This window comes from Protomyctophum parallelum (assembly GCF_964188405.1).
Source record: "Protomyctophum parallelum genome assembly, chromosome: 11".
Taxonomy (NCBI): Eukaryota; Metazoa; Chordata; class Actinopteri; order Myctophiformes; family Myctophidae; genus Protomyctophum; species Protomyctophum parallelum.
Window position 1 is genome coordinate 21,639,925 of NC_139707.1, and position 21,515 is coordinate 21,661,439.

The window sequence follows — 21,515 nt, forward strand, 5'->3', positions numbered from 1 at the left end:
GGAATGTTTTTCATTCAAAACTAATGCTTGGTATGTGTTCAGAATCATGAAAACCCCCTAGTTTGACACGTCACATGCTAGTTAATTAAAGGTTCAAGGTTCAAGATTGCACTTTATTGTTACATCTTGTGTACACGAGTAAAACATATTTGTGTTTGGCTTCCTTCAGACAATGCAGAAGCATAGATAACATCAAATATCAATCACAGCAAGCACAGCAAAGGGATAGAATAAGGAGTGCAAGAAAGAGCAAACGACGAGAAAAAAAAAGAGCATAATGAAATTTTGCCTTACACATATAGGTTGTTAATGGTACCCCAACTTTCAACCCCTGAATTTACCATGTACTAAATATTTCTGGATGCCCTAAGAGGATACTATTGCATCTTCTTTTTGGTCACGCCCATTTTTAGCTTAGATTAACTGCGGCCTATTTGTCACATCTCAGTCTACTGGTGTAAAATGTGGGTGAAATCAGTTTTTGTGCAAGCGCCATCGTTTTTGTTACTTTCAGGAAAAAGAAATTAAGAGGGGAGCCCGGAAGATGGGACATACTGTAGCATAGATAGTAGAGACCATCTCTCTCTCTCTCTCTCTCTCTCTCTCTCTCATATACTAGTTAGGGCATTAAGCAACTAGTCGACTAGTAAATCCACTAGTCAACCTTGTTGGATAAGAAAAATCCTGATTTTGTAGGCCTCAAGATCAGGTACATTATAGTTATAGTCACCAATGTACATTTTCTTTTTCGGTTTTTTTACACAATAGGTAGTTAAACAACTAGTCGACTAGATCGACTAGTAAACTAGGCAACTAGTAAAAATGAATTTTGTGAATTCTAGTGAATGCCCTAGTACTAGTACATTTATATTTACATACTGGAGCTGCATGCTAGCTATTTTATGTAGGTTGTAATGGGTATAAGGCCCTTACATCAACAGGGCTCGTTGGTATGAATGAGGTGTCATATGGGTCTCATGATGACAGCAAAGGGTGTGTGTCCATTCCAGCATTCTTTTAGCAACAATGAGTGCCTTGGTGTTGCTCTCCCACTTGACCAAAAGAAAAATCCCCAGCACAGACGGGAGGGACGATTGTGACATTGGAGTGTGTTACAACAAGGTCGGTGTCAGTCAGCGTGGAATGTCGACACAACGCCGGAATGCCACCAGGAATCTGAGCCGGAATATCCATTGGAAGCGCCGCTGCATGAGAACCCGGTGACATTTAGACCCCTGGCCATGTCGGTTCTGACTGAGGGGTCCTGAAGAAGAGTCTTGTTTCATATCAGGCTTCACGTCATTCACCACCGTGATGGATGGATGAATGGATGGATAGATAGAGAGTGTTAACAATCTTGAGTGCAACCAACAAGGCTTTTTTATGTTTGTCTGAACAATTTACACACACCAATGTGTCTAAAGCCCTCATTGTCATTCCAAACATGGTCTCATGCTGTGTGCTGCTTTTGTGCTTCATTTGACGGCCCCCAGACACATGGTTAGAGCCCCATCGTGGATGTCTAAATATATTCAGTAATCAGTTGTTTCCCGTTTGGATTTTGGGTTGGGCCGTCAGCTTTCTAATGCTCTCTATTACTGAACACTCACGATGGGCTGGAGACTAAGAAAAGAAATGTGTCGGTCTGTTGTTGGGGCACAGAGCATCTCACTTTGCTCCGTCTTTGAAGAAGGATACAGTTTCTTGCATGCCAGTGGTTTGCATGTGTGTGTGTGTGTGTGTGTGTGTGTGTGTGTGCATACGTGTGCGTTCTGTATGTACTATGTATGTAGTGCATACTGTATATGTGTTAGTGCGGGAGCACGTTTACGACACACGGCGGCTGTGGTTGGTATCTAAACTCTGTTTCTGTCAATCAGAGGGGAACCGTGGGTCTCTGTTCTCTTGCCGTCATAGTGTTCTGTTCTCCCCACGTCATAGCTGCAGTGGGCGCTTCATATCATAATGGTTTTGACATTTAAGCACTGGCTATTGTCGATTTAAAAAAAAGCTAGCTGCTATCAAGAAACTTCATCAATGAAGTGATGTTTAAATACAAAGCTAAAATACAAGCTGTCTAAACATTTTGCTATGAGCATTCGTATTCTCTATATATGACAATCTCCAATACATTTTTGGAGATACCTTGTCATTACTAGAGAGTACGTATGGCATTCTGTAATGCTGAGCATGCAATTATTTCCTTGATTGTAGAAGGTGAGCATGAGAAAACTATTGTAAGTGTGATTGCGCTGTTGAGCAACCTAACTAAATGTTACTATATCGTACTAATTGAACATCGAGTCAATGTCTGTTGTAGCTGTGAGAGAGAGGTGTGAGATGTTGTTTTTACATTTCTTAACAAGACAGTTATTTGTAGTAGGCTACTGTATTCCTATGAGGCCGAAATGTAACCAAGCCATTAGTGCACTCTCAGAATGCCTGATGAAGGTCAATGTGACTGAAACATTGTGTGTATAAGTGAATTAAAGTTAATTCAGGATATTGGTCCTTTTTCTTTTTAGATACTACTTTATTGTGTACTGTACCTAAACATAGTTGGGTTAGACATTATTTCAAAGAGTGCGTGGCCATCTGTATGCGATTGGAGTGTTTTGTGTTAATTTAACCTCCTCCGTGACCCAGTTCTCATTTCCTGAGAGTCACATCTTCTCATTACTTCTCATTACTTACTTCTGTAAGTGATCAGAATCAGGATTTCATGGCCACCGATGGGGCTCTGGTGGGGGGAAAGCATCGGCCTTGACGGGAGCACTTTGCAACTGTTAAAGGGAGAATATATGATATTACTGGCTAAAATATGTCATTACTGAGATCTGAAACTTTTAATTGGCCACAGCTAAACCAAGACTAAGCAGTCATGAGTGAGATAAATGCAGGCTATCTTCATATAGCTTGTTTCAGTTTGAACACAGTAAAATCCTCAGTAAATTAACACGAAGGATATTACTGTTTTAGCAGATTGAAATATCCATTCTGTTCTCAGAAACCTTAGTAATTACATATTCAATAACCAGAGCATATTGACCCAACAAACATTGCACCCAGTGGGGTTGAACGGCACAAAGCAGCTTTAAAATGAAGCAGCATTTACTATAATCAGGACTCGACGCAATTGTGTAATCAAGCCCCACTGTAGAAAACAATGTATGTCTGCTTTTCAAAAAGACAGAGACAGACAGGCTTTAATTATTGGTGGCTGTGGCAGTGTGATAGTTGAATCCCAAATGTATGGGATCTTGAGCCCCTTTGTTGCTGTCCTCTTTTAATCAACAGCGACAAGGCTGCCTCTTTGTGAGCTTGTTTGTCTATCCTCTTGTTAAAAGGATGAGGCTTCATCAATCTCTGCTGCTCATCTGCTTGGATCTCTACAACACAACTGCTGTGTCCCTGTCACAGGGCTGAATGACTCCATGAAGCATCTTTTGCTCTGCCAAATCGCTCTAGCTATTCAGGAATTTCCATCTGTGGCGGCAACAATAATCGTTACGTGGCAATTCCAGACATCAAATGATGACCACCGCCGTTTACCGTGCTCACGGGCTGTTGTTTGTCTGACATGTGGATGTACAGCGCTTTGCCCACTGCCTCCGGCGCCTCCTTTTAGGTCTCCCCTCTGACAGTATTTTACTGCCCAACCTCTCGGTCGGTCTCACCCTCTCAATCTGTAAGACAACTCCTGTCTGTCCAGTAAAAAGATTCTCTAGATGTTCCAGCTGTGGAATGTGTAATAAAAATCGCTCTGCATGTTTCAGGGAGGCACGTCACCCCCACCAGCACTCCTGAACTCTTTCTTGATATGGATGGCTCTTCAAGCATTCATTAGATGCGCTCCAGCGCCGGGGTAATGGAAGTCCAGCTGCTAATGAGCACTGGCTGCATCATTTTCTCGGCAGACTGCTCCACAGGGCCGGTCTGTTGGCAATTCACCTATTGTCCTCTTCTCCCTACCTTCGTTCTTCTCCTCGTGTTTCTCTTCTTCCTCCGCCCACTTCCATTCCTCCGTCCGCTTCGCACCTGCTCGTAAACTTCCTGACGTTGTAGCTAATGATGTTTTTTGTTTTGTTTGTAAACCCCATTGCCCTCCACTATTATTAGAATAGCAAAGTGGTTCCAGCTCCAGTTACGTTATATGTTTCCATATCTCCAGGCTAGTGTGTACAGAACTAATCGGGTATGTAACGGCAGTGGGAACTAATTCTCTGCCTGGGATTTTCTACTTGAGTTGTCCTGTAGCAAATGATATTGTCTCCCAACCAGATACATACAGCAGTTTGTGTTTGCTTGTAGAGCTGCTATTTTTGCAATTGTAATATTTTTTTTTAAAATAATATATTTTCATCATAATATTATGATCACGATATCAAGGTATTTTGTTAAAATATTATCATATTGGATTTTGTCCATATCGCACAGTCCTAATTGATGAGTCGCTACTTGGTCTCTCCCTCCATGACAGTAGACCATTCTGCTGATTGATAGGCTCATTTGTACAAGATATGAGTGTTTTCAACAAATGGAAATAGGTTAGGAAAAAGCCTACCGAATATGAGCTGAATTGTACTACAGGCCCTGTCCAACAAAATGGACAGGGTGGCTTTTTAGAATGTGGGGAAACAAACTGGACGGAGAACCTTTTTAGACTTTGGGGGATAATCTGTTATAGTGATTGATCCATAGATCACAAACAGTACTTGAGACTCAGCTTTGACACTAAATTCTATGCTGTATTTACATGCAACTGCTGGCCAGGGAGTACCTTTGGTAGCTAGCGGTACATTCTCACCTATCGGGTACAGTATGTTGTTTACAGGAATTGCACTCTGCTTTGTAAGAACACCCAGATATGAATCAACACTCCTTTTATAGTATAGTTTAGTGTCACACAATTCGGATACATTCAGCATTCATTGGTGGGTTCAGAAAGGTCAGGCGTACCTCCACTTCTGTTATTAATTTTATAGGACAGTTAAAGCACTTTTCTGGGGCCCGGCTTTTGGAGCTCATAACAGATTTCCACTCGGTGTGTCTTTATTTGCCAACTCTATCAGGACTTTATCCCTTGGTAACTCTGTCTGCGCCCTGCTGCCTGTATGAAGTGTGAGAAACATTCCACCTCATATTGAGATTGTCAGCAGAAGCATAAACCTGACATTTAAAAAGGCATGAAGCAAGCATCTTTATAAGTCTTGAAGGTGTTGAACCCCCAGGAAAATGATGAAGTGGACTGAACAAACCAAGAATAGGCAATTCCTTTAAAAGAAAATCTCTCTCTGTATGATGTTGAATTTATGGGTAGGGTGTTTTTCAACCTAATGCAGAGCCCTATGCATACAGAAGATTTCTGGATATGGTTCATTATTGTAATCGAATGTGGATGGTACCGCAAACGAAAATTCATGACATTAAATAACAATTACACGATGAGCAAAAACTAAAATGTTCACACAGCTCTCTGTTGGTTTTATTTGCGGCTTAGTAATGAGGAGGAGTGTCACTAGCTCCCCACTACCCGTGCATGTCTCTCTGATTAACTTTGATTTGTTGTCATAGAAATGATAGTGCACGTCAAACTTAATGTGCATATTTGTTGTCATTACAGGTGCTTTACGGCTAATAAATGCTACCAGCTGTCAGGCTGGCCTGGCAGCTGCATCATTATAACAGCCAGTGCTCGACACAGTGCACTGACCCCAATTTCTTTTGGCACACAGAATATGTCATTCGCCCCAACTAACTGGACTGAAAACTTGTTTGTGAATCATAACAAGTTCCCATTTCCATTAGCAAAGGTAAATTAGCTGTTTGCATATGAACACAGTCCATGTCAAAATGCAATCCAAGCGTATTTCCTATTTGTGTCAAGAATGCTAAATGGGCTCTATGCACACAGAATAATAGGTGATAGATGATACTAATTAAGGCTCTGTTCCATTTAGTGTGCAGTGGTTCTCAAACTTTTTAATTTCAAGGACACCCATAACTCTGAGAGTGTACAAATGGTTCCATTTGTACACTCTCAAGAGTTGCACACCTGTACGGGGCCATTTGGAACTCACTCAAGGACACGTTGTGACCCACTGGTGTAGCAGAGTGTTTCCAGTGAGCCAACATGCACAATAGCAGCACCCTTACTCTGTTTGACTGGAATGGAACAGAGCCTTCATTAGTATCATCTGTAACACCTGTGAAGGAAGTAGGGAAGTGACCTAAGTTCTTTAAAAAATGGCGTGTATGCATACTGTATATAGCCTATTGACTTTACAGCTCAAAAGGTCACTTAAAAGGTCTTAAGCAATTTATGAAATTTGTAGAGCAAGTGATGTTTTGTTTTTATCGATATTGTCAAAATAACAAGAGGATTGAGTCTGATCTGGCCAACTGTGTTATTTAATCTCTGAAAGTGTTAAAACTGATTACACTTTAAGAGTTAACACCGATGACCTGGTACTGTACCCACCTAGTTTCTCTGCTCTTATCAATGACGTATGCGCCTACAGTACTACCTACTGATATCTCCTAATACCAGTGACATTAGTGTCACATTTGAAAAAGATATAGGCCTATTTTACTTCTGGACACTAAACAGTAGTAATATGTATTACTATGGGCATAAAAGTGACTCAGACAGACGGATGGGTACAACAGGTTTGTATGACCGTGTGGTGCATGCATTCCCCATTTGTTTCTGAGTTTTATGTATGCAACTTTGCATACTGTACATTTTCCACACTGATGTATGAATAATAGGCTGTAATAATAACACTGTTCACAGCTGTGACTGTTCCACCTCTGGCCCGTGGACAGCCCAGAGGCTTCCCTGGCTTTAATCTCACACACCCACACACACACACACACACACACACACACACACACACACACACACACATACAGTGTGAGAGATAGAGAGACAGACCAGTGTCCTCACGCCCATTATTGTCCCCGCAGTGGTAGAGACGAACAATGAGTGGACTTCAGCATTCCTGTGTGTGTGTGTGTGCACGTGCGTGTATGTGTGTTCATCTACGTGCCTGTGTGTGCGCTGAGCATGCATGTGTGCATCTGCTTGTTTGTGTGTATGGGAGTGAGTAACCTGCAGCGCCCCGGGGTAAAAGAGCCAGTGAGCATTAGCAACGGAGTGAGAGCAGAGCCACAATCTCTCTCCAGACTGCGGGGTGAAAGCCAGCTAGGAGCTGGCCCGGCACTCAGTCCACCGTCACCTTATCTCAGGAGACAGGCAGACCAGTCACAGTCAGTGAGGAGCCCCGCTGCTGATAACATTGTGAATCACCATACCGTAGCAACTAGCAACCCTCTTTCATGACCGTCGTATTCACAGTCTACAGAAAGGAGGACCACATAAGACCACTGATAAAAAGCACTCATTGAATCCTATCTTAGGGATTCATGTGTCAGCGAGGCTAGGCTGAACCTTCTGGCCGGACTTCGGAATCCCTTTTTGCCACACGGATGGTCAGAAGGTCAGAATCAGAATCATCTTTATTGTCACATCACCGAGTGATGTCACAAAGTAAAAAATAGTGGGTGAAATTTGTTTTTGTGCATAGTTCCCATGATGTTATTTTTCCAAGAAACAAAGAAATGGAAGAAGGAGATCAAGGCAGAAGGTAGAAGCTCGTTCCCCACACAAAGAGCACACTCGTAGGATCTCTCATAGCTAATTTACAAACGGCACAGCCATAGGGTCTCTCAATACAAATGAGGGGTTTCCAGATATTAACAAGCTTGTTTCATCGATGAGGGATGAGATACGGCGATGTGACTGTGTGACCGAGGCGAGCACGGTGTTCCTAATCCTGTTCCTGCCCTAATGTGTCTGTGTGGCTGAAATTGAACGAACGTCGGTGGCAGAGGAGATCTGAGAGGCCTTTTACTATAACCCAGGAACACAGTGCTCTTCCATCGACTGTCTAGGATGGTTGTTTAAGAGGCTTCTTACTGAATTGTACCAATGATTTATACCAGCCAGAGGGCTCCATTCCCTTAAGTGTACCATGCAGCTGTTTTAAAAGTGGAGGTCATCTAATAAAAGGTCCTTGGTGACATTCATCTCCTTACTTTATTGGAAGAGAGACACTACACGCAATACTAGGAGACGTGCTCTGTTCAAAATCTGTGAGGTGTTCGGTATTTAAAAACAGACAAAAGCAGGGACATTTTCCTATAAACGTAACCCTATAAAATGGACAAATAGCAGAAATAGCCAATGTCCGCATTGCGAGCTTCTACATATTACTATTCGTTATTTAAGCCGTGATGTAAGCGCCTCCTCCAGAGATACTTCTGGGTCCCTCGGAGCGGTGGTTGAACCGGTCTGAGACTATAGAACACCCACTAAAGTCTCATTTTACCGCTTTCCTTGCAACAACAAAGCTACTGGTCCCCTTCGAGATTTCCATGAAGGTGGTTTAAATTGTCAATCACCAAAAACTAACAGATTATATCTTTGGCAGATGCACCGTAGGCTTAGATAATTGTCCAATCAACACTGATTGATTCAGCCTTGCCTTAATGGATATAGAATAATGCATAATGAATATGTATGAAGCCCCCCTACACACATACACAGCAAAAAAACAAAATCTGTCCTTGTTTATGGACACACGCTTATTATTTGTTACTTTTTCATATCTCAAGTATTTTAATAGCTTCTTGTATTTTGTACCTGGACGTATTTTGCAGGCAAGGTCAGGAATTATTCCTAAACCCTTCCCCCTGAAAGTAATATAGTATAGGTTAAGTAACTAGCAGACTAACTGCTCATACAGTATGTGTGCGTGCGTGTGGATAGATTCTTGTTTGTATGTGTGTGAGTGCACAGTGTGTGTATTTGTATCCACACACGGAGCTTATCTCAAGCCTTCTATTTATCTAGCTGTGTAATATCTATCTTGGAGATCCTTGGCTGTCTTGCAGGAGATGACTCCATCCCCAGCACACATCTACTGATTGCCCCTCAGAGCCAGGTGGGTTTAAGTGGTTTAGAGAGGACCCAGTGATGGAGTGACCCTGTCAGGACCTAGTAATAAAGACCAGTTTGATGGATCTAATCAGCTGTCCCTCGAAACCGTCTCTCTGTTGGTCAGGTGACCGGGATAAGGGGGGGTGTCTGTACATTATGTTTCTGTACACGTACACCAGGTAGGCCAATGAGAGTTTCAATCTGTGACGACGACTATAATACTTACTTTTAACTCCAGTAAACAATTGCTCAGTCAACCTTCCTTGGATTTTGGATTTTCTGGATTTGGAAAAATGTTCCATGATTCAAGAGTATAATTGCCTATTAGTTATCAAATTCTGTTTTCCTCATATTTGATAATCTACTTCAGTAATTAATGAAAGGGGGTGTCACAGCCGGTCGCCTCACAGCTAGAAGGTCCTGGGTTCGATTCCCGCTGGGGATGCTGTGGGCCCTGGGGGCGTGTTCTTTCCTCCGCGTCATCAGAGCATCAGGTTGGTGAAAGGGCCTTTCTGTGTGGAGTTTGCATGTTCTCCCCATGTCCCCTAGGGTAGGTAGCCTCACTAAAAACATGTAGTAATCCTGGTCTCTCTGGACCTGACCCAGCCCCAATACCATAATAAAACATGGATCTCAGGTCTCGGGTATTGTTTCGGATCTTAAGTTTGGGTGGACATATGAAGACCTCTACCTCCTAGCATCTATTGGTACCCGCATACATTTCATGGCTGGAGGGGTGTAGATATTAGTCTGGAACTTTGGTGTAGAACATTTATTTCCAAGGAGCGGTAAGAAACAGAATGCAACGTCACCTAAAAAATGTGTCACTTTGAATAGTGCCTTGTGAGTTGAATGACTAAACGTGGCCTGAGGCTCATAATTGCTGTGGATTCTAGACTTCATTCATCCTCGTTAACCTCCAGGTAACGTGGTTTTGTGAATGGGGGTGGGGGGGGGGGGGGTTGTAATTGGTCTCTTGATTAATTCTTATTGGGAGTGGCTGAGTAATGATGTATTATCATTCACAACCATATCTCCATCAACTCTGCTCCCTGCTGGCCCTATCATGGACACTGGACAGATATTATATTTGTTCATTCAATTTCATTAAATTTAAATTTAAATTCCATAAATTAGAAAACTAATGTTTAACCCATTCTGACCTGAGATCAGATTCATACGAGGTTTCCACTGGACACACACTGGTCTGATTAACCCATTCTGACCTGAGATCAGATTCTAAAAAATGTCAGTCGTTCTTCGATTTTTCAAAAATAGCTAAAGCATAACATGATGCTGACACCAAAATGGGTGCCCAGTCAGAATGGGTTAAGAAGTAGTGAATATAGCAGATCTACAAGCTCACAATGTGGTGCGGCGCGTTGTGAGCTTGTAGATCTGCTATTTTCCCTAGTTTGAGTCCCAGGCAAACATCTAATTTTATAGTAATGACGTACTAAAACGTACTGTATGGGAACCACTGTCATAGCCTATTGTACGTGTTTGGAGAACCCCTTCGAGTAACAGCTGGCAATTCCTTTGAAATTCACACAGAATGACTACAGAAGTGTTAAGGCTCCCAAAGGCGAACATACTGTAAGCGAATACATCAACAATGCAATCAACACAGCGTCAGACTGCACCCATATAATAACATGAGTAGTTGGTACTCAATTTAAATGTGCTTTTTGCATACAGTTGCACGCTGCCATCCCGAGTTATGACTTTTGCGTGCGTGCGTGTGTGCGTGCGTGCGTGCGTGTGTGTGTGTGTGTGTGTGTGTCGCGCACATGTGTGCGTGACGCGTGCAGGCCTGCACTTTGCGAGGTGGCTTAGTTTGGACCTCATTAGGGCTTGGCAGTACATTATGCTGCTGGACTGGTTTGTGTTTAATCAGATGGACTGCCAGCATTATTAATAACTGTGGAAGAGAGAGAGTAAAGGATAGATGGAGGGAGAGAGGAGTGCTGACAGAGAGCTACACTATATATAATAACTTATTGTATCCCAGACCTCTGCCCCCCCCCCCCTCTCTCTCTGTCTCTCTGTGTCACACGCACGCACGCTACGCACGCACACAGTACAGTTACTTAAGTACAATCTTGAGCTATTTGTACTTTACTTGAGTATTTCCAATTTCCAATACTTTTACATCTACTCCACTACATTTTGGATCCAAATATTGTCCTTTTACTCCACTACATTTATTTGAAAACTTTGGTTATTAGTTACTTTGTAGATTTTGATTATTATTACAAAACATACATTAACCACTTCAGCCCTATATACATTTCGGCCATTTGAAAATAGCAGATCTACAAGCTCACAATTCTGCATAATGAGTATTTTTACTTTTGGCACTTTAAGTACATTTCGATGCCAAATTGTCAATACTTTTGTACTTTTACTCAGTATTTCAATATTGCAGAATTGATACTTTTACTTAAATAAACCACCACTGATGCACGCACGCACGAACGCACGCACGCACACGGGGTACACACTAGCCCTCCTCAATCCCTCCACTGTTGCAGACGCATCGCTGCATAATAGTCTGGATGTAAGCTCATCAAATGGGTAGCGAGGAGGAGAAATAAACTTTGAAAAACTCCGCTGGCCAGATGATGATGCATTACAAATGTTACAAAAATATCTAACAGTGGGGTTTGACTTGTGGATGACTCGCTGAAATCTGTGTCTCAACAAGTGTCCAGGGAGGATACAACCTCTCTCCATCTCATTGCTATTCAGTGACTCTGTGAGTGAGAGATGTAAACAACCACAAAGACCACCACACTAGACGTGTTGCACAAGACACACACTGTCTCTCTCTCTCTCTGTATCTCTCTGTATCTCTCTCTCTCTGTATCTCTCTCTCTCTCTCCTCTCTCTCTCTCTCTGTATCTCTCTGTATCTCTCTCTCTCTGTATCTCTCTCTCTTTCTCTCTCTCTCATAGACTTTTGGGGGTTCTTAATGAGGTTGGCTGCTGGACATAATATACACTTGCACTCACACATTTGCGCGAGCGCGCACACACGCACACGCACACGCACACACCGACACAAGCTTTAGCCCATGCCCCCCTTATCTTGCGTTCTCCCCTCTCGTCTCTCTGTCTCTGCCCCGCACTAACGCTCGCGCACACACAACTCTCTCTCTCTCTCTCTCTCTCTCTCTCTCTCTCTCTCTCTCATTCTCAATCTGTCTCGCGGCTCTCGCCCTCTCAAGGTCTGCACAGCAGCAGTTGGCGAGTAGTGCAGCATATCGGAGTGGAGCAGGAAGGGAAGGGCATACAGAGTGGCCCCTGCGCCGGGCGCACCGCGGTACGCTGGAACACAGGGGGGGAATGATCGCTGTGCTCACGTTGAGTCGTTTTCTCTCCACAGAGCTGCAACAAGCGGACAAACAGCCAAGCCCCTCCTCTCCCGCCACTCAGGAACTGATGACAAGGCTGGGCTTCTTACTGGGAGAAGGGATCCCGGGTACGGCTCGCATACCTATGGACGACAAGAATGAAAAGAAGGTATTTGGATTTCTTTTTGCTCTCCCCCTCCCTCACTGCCTCCCTCAATCCCCCATCCTGTCTTCGCACCACCACCACCTCCCACAGCATGCAGCTGCTGTCGCTACTGCAGCATGCGGATAGATACATGGATAGATACATAAGGTAGACAAGGACCGAGAAGGGAGGGGAATGGGAGGAGGTGAGAGAGTGCAGGAGAAAAAGAAGAAGTGATGTTGGACCGCAACAAACCAGGGGTAACTATCTCAAAACTGCTGTTAGAGACAAAGCAAACAAGGGGATGTTTCAAGACCATCTTGACTGCTGCATGGTTTGTTTTCAGCGCCATGTCTCCAGTTTGACATGTAGCCACCCCCTTGTCTCAAAACACACACACACACACACACACACACACACACACACACACACACACACACACACACACACACACACACACACACACACACACCTCAGTAACTTGAGTGCTGTTCCTGGAGCTCTTGAACATGTAGAAGAGTGTTTCCAGAAATAGTTTATGTCCATGACTGAGCCTTCGCTTGTTTGGCCGTGCTAATTAATCTGGGGCTGTGTTGAGAGCAGAGAGCACAGGCCGGCTCACTTTGATTCCCTCATTCGTCGTGTGTGCGTTTTGGACACATTTTGACACACAGCTGGTCATTTGAGGAACCCTTTAAGAGGCTTATACAGTATTGTGTGAGTCACTTTCATTAGGTGGGATGTCAAATGAGCACGTTTGGGCTACATGTCGTGATGTTGGTTAACTACTTATGGGTCTGTTTTTACAGTTAAATTGCCACCCGAGATTTTAGCCTTCATGTTCGGTCTTCAGAACTCGCACAACGAAGGGTCATCTGCCAACGATTTCACTCATTCCTCCTCCTCCATGCTGCTGTTTTACAACACAGACCTACTGTAGTCTATATTGCAGTTATTTCAACGCTAGAGTAAATTATTAAATGTCATTAAGGTGTAATGCTATCAGCCCGGTATGTTGGGCTGCAGGCTTCCACCTCCTGTAGTCTCTGAAACCGTCTACACACTTTTCCTCAAGTGTAGCAACACGTGGGAGAGATGAAGAATAAGAGTTGATTGGAAATGTTAGGCACAATTAAACCCTGATGTCCTCCAGCGTGGAGCTGTTTGCAAGTGTTTGTTGTCTTTAGCCCATTTAGACCTGAGAACGAATCTGTGTCACCATAGCTTTTAACCACTTTAACCATTATTTAAAACTTCAGCTATTGACAAATAGCAGATCTACAAGCTCATAGGTCTACGAGCTCTACAAGCTTGTAGATATGCTATTTTCGTGGAAATGTGTGCAAATCTTTGAATGTATATTATTTCACAGCAAACGTTTTTAACTAAAAAGATTGCTTCTGGAACGACATATTTTCAGATGGGGGCCGCTGACACAGAACCGTAGGGTTTTCAGAAAACTGTCATTTGTAGAACCTGGTGCTCAAATATCAATGGGATAGGATGGGGGCCCAGGCCAAGTTCTCTAGCTATAATAGGATAGATAACCGCACACGTTCAGGAAGCACTCAACCTAGTTACTGTCTGGCACCAGTATACTGCAGCAGGACAGTGGGGCGGGGGTAACGTTTAGTTTGGGAGTGTAATGGTTGTCATCTAGCTTAAAGGAAGATGCCGCCATTGTATGGCCGGTCAGAAAAGCATGGTAATGCGACAAAGGTACGGAGAATATCTATTGTGCTTGGTAGAGTTGAGAGTTTCCCTCGCCGGATTGTCTATAGTGTTGTTGGCCCTTCCCGATGTGAGTGTACAGTGAAGTACCCATGCAGCGTATGCCTTTCATGTGAAAAGGCTAGGTTTTTTTTGTGAAGGAATTTACATTGCTTTCACATGGTCAGAGACTTGTTTTGGGATAAAACAAGGGCAAGTGGAATCAAATCATATTGTACGGCTCTCCTCCCAAATAAGGTGAAAAAATGCTGTTTGGACTGCACGGCTAAAGAATGTGCATACGAATGCCAGTTGTTGCTGAACGTGAATCACACGTTTTTAGGTGATGCCAGACTCATTGATTATCACTGAAAACTACTCCTGGTGGAAATTGTACCCACATGTACTTAAGTAAAAGTGTCAATATTGCAATGTAAATGTACTAATTGAGTACCAAGTGCAGAATGTCCCATTTCACAAGTTTTCAAATGTGTGAAACTCTTTTGAAAATCGCAGATCTACAAGGTTTGTGAGCTTGTAGATTGGCTATTTTCAAATGACCGAAATGCATATAGGGCTGAAGTGGGCTGAGTTTAGTAATAATCAAAATCTACAAAGTAACTAGTAACTATGTTTTGAAATAAATGTAGTGGAGTAAAAGTACAGGAAATTGGAAATATCAGAATAAGGCAGATTACGGCAGATTACCATGTTTTAACATCCAGGTTACTCACTCGCAGATAATTGCAAGAAACGGCGTGTGTTAGCAGTAGCCCACGCTGTTTATCTTTTGCCAGAAACGGTAATATGTCGGGAGCGATGCGATAAATAAATCACAAATCACATCCGAACCTAGGTTGGATGATGATCACCACGGACAGCGCTCGTAGTTTCAGAGATACGATGCAAGGAAGATCCTACTTTGAATGGGAGCTCTATGTTGCTAGGCAACGTCTTCGTCACCCACCAGGATTTTTGTGCACGGCCCTCCGTCCCCACCAGCTATGGGTTCTTTACATCCAACTCCATTTAGACTCCATTAAAGCAGGATTTTCAAAGCCCTGTATCTCTAAAGCTTTGAGCGCTGTCCATGGTGAGCCGTCGCACATCCGATGTTCGCATGTCATTTGTAACTTTGTCTGGCATCGACATAAAACCGTTTCTGGTGAGAGGTAAAGGGTGTGCTCATGATGGATCCTCCCAACAACAACCCCCTCCTCCCTGATAACGTTCCACTACTGGTGGTTGATCATCACTGAGTGAACTCCTCCTGTGACCCTCTCCATCCAGTGCTCTGTGACCAGCCAGGGGGGCATCAGTCCCTGCTCCACCCTGACCAGCAGCACGGCTTCCCCCTGCACAGACAGCCCGTGTTCCACGCTCAACAGCACCAGCAGCAGCAGCCACCGGCCCCTCCCTCTCAGCCGCTCCAGTCCCTGTGGGACCATCACCAGCCCCAGCTCCACACTCGAGAGCAAGGACAGTGGCATCATAGGTGAGGGTGTGTGTGTGTGTGTGTGTGTGTGTGTGTGTGTGTGTGTGTGTGTGTGTGTGTGTGTGTGTGTGTGTGTGTGTGTGTGTGTGTGTGTGTGTGTGTGTGTGTGTGTGTGTGTGTGTGTGTGTGTGTGTGTGTGTGTGTGTGTGTGTGTGCGTGTGCGTGCGTGTGTGCGTGTGTGCGTCTGTGTGTCTGACTGACTGACTGACTGACTGACTGGACTAGTGTTTTTTTTTTACTCCAATGTTTTACTTTAGTAAAAGTATTGAAATATAGAACTACTATAGAACGACTTACAAGTAAAAGTCTGGAATTCAAAATGTACTTGAGTGAAAGTACAAAAGTATTGGCATCAAAATGTACTTCAAGTACCAAAAGTAGAAAGTACTCATTATGCAGAATGTAGATCTGCTATTGTCAATAGGCCGAAATGTATATAGGGGCTGCCAGTGAAGTGGTTAATTTTATAATAATAATCAAAACCTACAAAGTAACTAGTTACTCAAATAATGGTGTAATAGTACACCTCTGAGATGTAGTGGAGTTGAAGTAAAAGTAGTGGAAAATACTCAAGTAAAGTGCAAATACCTCAAAATTGTACTTAAGTACAGTACTTACTGTAAGTTAATGTACTTAGTTACTTTAGTTTACATCCACGTTCTAATTTTTAACGGTGCATTAGTGTCTCATCACCAATCTCGGCCAATGCTTCTCGTTTAGGTCGCGATTTTGCCAAAACAATCCCGCGTCACATCGACAGGTTCATGGTTTTCCTGTGCAACTGACAGCTTCTTTGTGGGGTGTTGAAAAGCATTTGGTGTCAGATGGTATTCGTCCACAACAGAGTGTCAGTGATATGGTTCCGCTATGGGAGAGCACTGGGGTGACAGTTCCAGTGGTACAACGCTGTACAGTATCTCCAGTAATAGGCCTGTAAGATAGCTGGGGATTTACACAAGCTGACAGGAAGATGACTTTGGCCTATTACTGCATTAATCCCTAGGCGATTCCTCCTCGCAAAGCTTCCGATGGCTTGCGAAAATGTTTAGAAATTCATTGTGACAATGGATTTGTAATGTTTTCTGTTGGGGATTCAATGGAGATTTGTAGCATGTTATTGCTACCCAGGATACGCAATTAGTCTCTTTTTGGCGGTTTAAGTTGCAGCAAATCTCTGGACATTGGTTGATTTAAAAAATAAAAAGTAGGGCATGGAGTAGCTATTAACCTTTTCATTTTCCCTGGGCAGTGTAACTAGGCCATCACAGTTTACGGTTCATCACGGCTAGCCAGACCTGGCTCAACAACTTGCATTTCCCATAGCCTGAATGTGATGCACTTGACATATCTGATAGCCATGACTCATATAAAGGCCCCCCAGAGCAGTATCATAGCTAGCTGCTCAATAATTCATGTAAGCCTTGATATAGTACCTGCCTGAGTAAAGCATTGATGTCACGACTCACGCCATGCCCAGCACCACCCTGGTTAAGACGTATAGTCCCCCGTCCCCGTCCCCGTCCCCCGTCCCTCCAAGGGAAACACAGGACTAAAGGACACACAGGGTTGAGACTAGATGGTAGAAAGAATCTTCCAGTCCTGGGTGGGAAGGCAGAACCTTTGTAGCTGAAGTTGAAACCAGCTCACTACTTTGTAGCTGTCTGATGTAAATTTGTACCTTCATGTCGCTGGCTTCCATTGAAAATTGATGGTAGACTGTGTCTTTGCATCTGCCCGTGTGAACGCAGCATTACGGTAGATTTGCTTTCCAGGTGTGTTACCTCATAACCTGCCTGGAGGATGACCCTGTTAGGCTTACAAAAAATGGCACATCCATGATGAATCGATGATGCAATGCACCGCAGCATTGTGAAATCCAGATCAGCATTGGTATATAATATGTGATGCAAGCCCAGCCCCGCCCAGCCCAGCCAGTCGGTCTCAATCCTCTGCATCCAGCACCCTGCCAGCGTGTGGCTTTGGACCTCTGCTCAGCTTTTTGGATAGCACTAGCATGGCCAGGGTGGCCCAAGCACAGTATTAAGGGATTTTACTTCACGTTAGCCACAAAATCCAAAACTATTCAATGTAATTTTTCCCCACAAGTCCTTCCTCTCAGACTCTAAGCTTGCTTTTCTGGGATAGGCTACATGGAATTATTTATTTTGCAATACAGAATCCAAACACAAAATGGTTACAATGAGCATAATTATGCCTATTATTATGTTAGTATGCTTTATTCTATACAATACTGTGTCCTCCAGTGAAAAAGAGCAGAAAAGAATGGGATGATAAAAGATGTGATCGCACGAGGCTAGGCTATGGAAATGAATGCCATAAATCTACCCCATCATAGCTGGCTAGTTCTCATTAGTGCAAGCTAAATGTAGCGATGTGAGATCAGATGTGAGATCAGTTGGCAGTGATAGTGTTGATAAGGTCAGTGAGGGACGAAAGGCACTTTTGTAGCATTAAAGGTTCTCTGTTCATTATCTGTTCAGAAGCTTTCTCATTCTAGAGATGAAGACAAAGACAAATGTTCATAAGAGAAATGACTCATCGTTGTCCGTCTCGTAAAAGTATCAATACTGTACAGAAATACTTACAAGTCCAAGTCTGATATCCGGAATGTACTTACTACTTACGAGTAAAAGTACAAAAGTATTGGCATCAAAATGTACCTAAAGTATTGCAGAATGTCCCATTTCACAAGTTAAAAAATGTGTACCGGTAAATATCTTTTGAAAATAGCCGATCTACAAGTTCACAATGCGTCACGTTGCGACACATTGTAGATCCGCTATTTTCAAATGACCGAAATCTATATAGGGCTGACGTGGTTAATGTATGTTTTGTTTTCTAATCAAAATCTAAATATACAAGTAGAAGTAGAAGAATATACAAGAGTAGAAGTAAACGTTTTGGAAATCGGAAATAGTACAAATACCTCAAAATTGTACTTAAGTAAATGTACTTAGTTACTTTACCCCACTGCGTTTCATTCATTGTTTTCTCCCTCGGTTTTCCGCTTTCTTTGCAGCCACTATCACCAGTTCCTCTGAGAATGACGACCGCAGCGGCTCCAGCCTGGAATGGAGTAAGGACGGCAGCCTGAGGCAGGGCAGCGCAGCGGGAGCTCACCATGGCCTGGCACCCAGCGGAGCGCGGGCCGACACCTGCTCTCCTGTGGCAGAGGAGGACTCAGGCGGTGCCAGCGGTGTCCCGGCGGCTGATTCTCCGTCCAGGACGGAGCAGCAGCAGCCCAGCACATCGGCCGCAGCATCGGCGGGCGCAGCTGCATCGCCTCCGCAACTTCCGAGTCACCCGTCCGAGGGCCCTGTTCAATACCTGCCACACACCACCTCATCCCTTATGATGCCTCGGCCCAACTCTGTTGCAGGTAAGAGCTGTTTATTGCTTGTTGATTCTGCAAAACAAATGCAGATGGAGAAGGTTAGCTTGGTATAGAAGGCCTTTCTCTCGAGGACCTTCGTAATATTATTATCCTAAGTTCTGTGTTTCATACACCAGCTAAACTTTTTTGCACTCTCTGCAAATGTGACCGTAATCCATTTTGAGCCCACCTGGCTGGCTTGTGGTTGCGGACTTCAAAAAAGAATTGCTGCTCTGTTCTGATTATGGCCCGTGACTTATAGTCTGACAAGAAGTGTGTCCTCTCATTTCCCGGCTGAGCAAGTTGAGAGAGGAAGATGGAGTGGTTAGAGATCACGGGCGGGCACATCCGTGACGGGCTCGTTGAAACTCACAGCACAGGCGGGAGAGTGGATGGGAGAGTAAGCAGTAGATGGAGGGGGGTTAAAAAAGAAAAGAGTTTTGTTATCGAGGGGTCGAGGCTGCCGCGTTTTCTGCGTGGAGGAGGAGGGATTAGGCAGCTGTTGGGTGTTGTGGCTTGCCACTGTCACGTATAAGACAAGAGGACAAGCCGATGTCTGGCCCAATCCGTTATGCATTCCTTCTCCAGGAGCCGGTGCCTGTTATGGCTCAGCCCTGCTGTATCCACAGTTCCACACAGCTGTCAGTGTTTGGTATAGCCCTCCTGAATGGGGCTATATCACCGTTTCCCAAACACTGGGTCGTGGACACATTGTTATGGGTCCCCTTATTTTTTGTTTCCTAAATTTGGTTTTTAATTATTGTTATTTCAAAACATTTTTGTACGTTCCCATAAAAGCAAAACTTTTCATGAATTAAAAACCAAAATTCAATCATTTTTTCAGTAACTTGAAATTCCATAAATTAGAAGAGAAGAAGGAATGAAAATAGCCGATCTATAAGCTCACAAGCACGAAGCGACGTGTTGTGAGCATGTAGATTGGCTATTTTCACTAGTTTGGGTCTCAGGAGAATGTCTCATTTCTGTTTTGGGTTATGGGCTAAAAAGTTTGCGAACCATTGGTTTGTATGCTTTTAGCACAAAGCTCCTGTTATATTTTTCGTCCTGTGTTACCTGAAGTCTGTCTGGATAGCCACAAATCATTTAGTGCAAGTGCAGTATGTTGCTCCCTATGAATCTCACTTTCTTGGCTTTTGTTGTGGTAAAATAAGTATTCATTTGCCGGTCTGTTGCCTCTTGATATTTTGGATGCAATGTTTGCCAGATATACCCACTGACTTTTTTGTTTTTGTATGCTTCTCCCAATATGGCAAGCAAACATGCCATTGTTTGCAGTGCACAAACCTGCCCACGGTAGCATTTCACACGCTGTTTACCTCTGGTGCACAACACGTTAATCTTTACAACCTGCTGATGAATCTATAGCCGTATTGTAAACCCTAAAGAAGTGCACACATTGCATTATGCTGAAGACTCCTGCTGGATTGTTGAAGTTAAATGATTATTCCAACGGTCCATCAATACCCCTTTTTTACATTCCCTCGTTAATATATATTTTTTTTCTCTGACATGATGAGCTCTGGCAGTGTGGAGCGAGACCGTCCCGTAAAGCCAACAGCCCAGGACGTCTTTGACCGTGTTACGTTGTGCATGTATGTGTGTGTGTGTGTGTGTGTGTGTTTATCTGTGCCTCCGTCTGAACCCAGTGTGTGTGTGGTATTCCATTCCGTGTGGATACGATCCAGGAGTTTATGGGCTGATCCAGTGGTCTATTACAAGTAAAAGTCTGCAATTCAAAATGTACTTGAGTAAAAGTACAAAAGTATTTGCGTCAAAATGTACTTAAAGTACCAAAAGCAAAAGTACTCATTAGGCCTGTTTCAAGATTTCAAATATATAAAAAATATTTTGAAAGTAGCATACAAAGCCACATGTTGCCCGCTCAAAAATAAAGTAATCAATTAAACGCATCCAGTCTGCAAGGACCTTAATTCTGCATCTTATAAAACTACACTTCCGGGTCTGAAATCAATGTCACTACTAAATTATGTCATCCTGTATGTTGTGTGCGACGGGCTCAGATTGAGTCATTCCATTCCGTGTGTGTATGGTCCAGGAGTTTATGGGCTGATGTCATGGCTCCTCGGCGGCGATGCCCTCTGGGGTCTGTCGGATTCACACCTCAGATTTTACGCTGGACAAAGTCGCCCCCGGGGAGAGAGGACAGCAAGGACACGGAAAGACAACTTCATTTATGGATCAGGCCAATATATGATCCTGTCACACCACAGGGGCCAGGGACGGTGACTTCGTGGAGGGGTTGGGGTGGGGTGTTGCATACAGCCGTGTGTGTATCCCAGCTCCTGACCTTGGAATTGTATTCAATTCAATTCAGTTAGAAGCAAACAATTTAACCTTTAGGCGATTTATTTATGCGATGCATTACATTGC

General features: G+C 43.6%; 1 protein-coding gene across 4 annotated transcripts in view; it reads left to right on the top strand.

The window, feature by feature from the left end:
- The window catches only part of tanc1b (tetratricopeptide repeat, ankyrin repeat and coiled-coil containing 1b), a gene marked incomplete at its 3' end in the record, with an annotated part of 144,768 nt that overhangs the window by 55,437 nt on the left and 67,816 nt on the right, over positions 1-21,515 (top strand). For all 4 annotated transcript variants that reach the window (XM_083776986.1, XM_083776988.1, XM_083776987.1 and 1 more), the window contains 3 exons: positions 12,392-12,528; positions 15,505-15,709; positions 18,750-19,109. In XM_083776986.1, the coding sequence (XP_083633112.1) occupies positions 12,392-12,528; positions 15,505-15,709; positions 18,750-19,109 (702 nt within the window). The remainder of the gene's footprint in view (positions 1-12,391; positions 12,529-15,504; positions 15,710-18,749; positions 19,110-21,515) is intronic.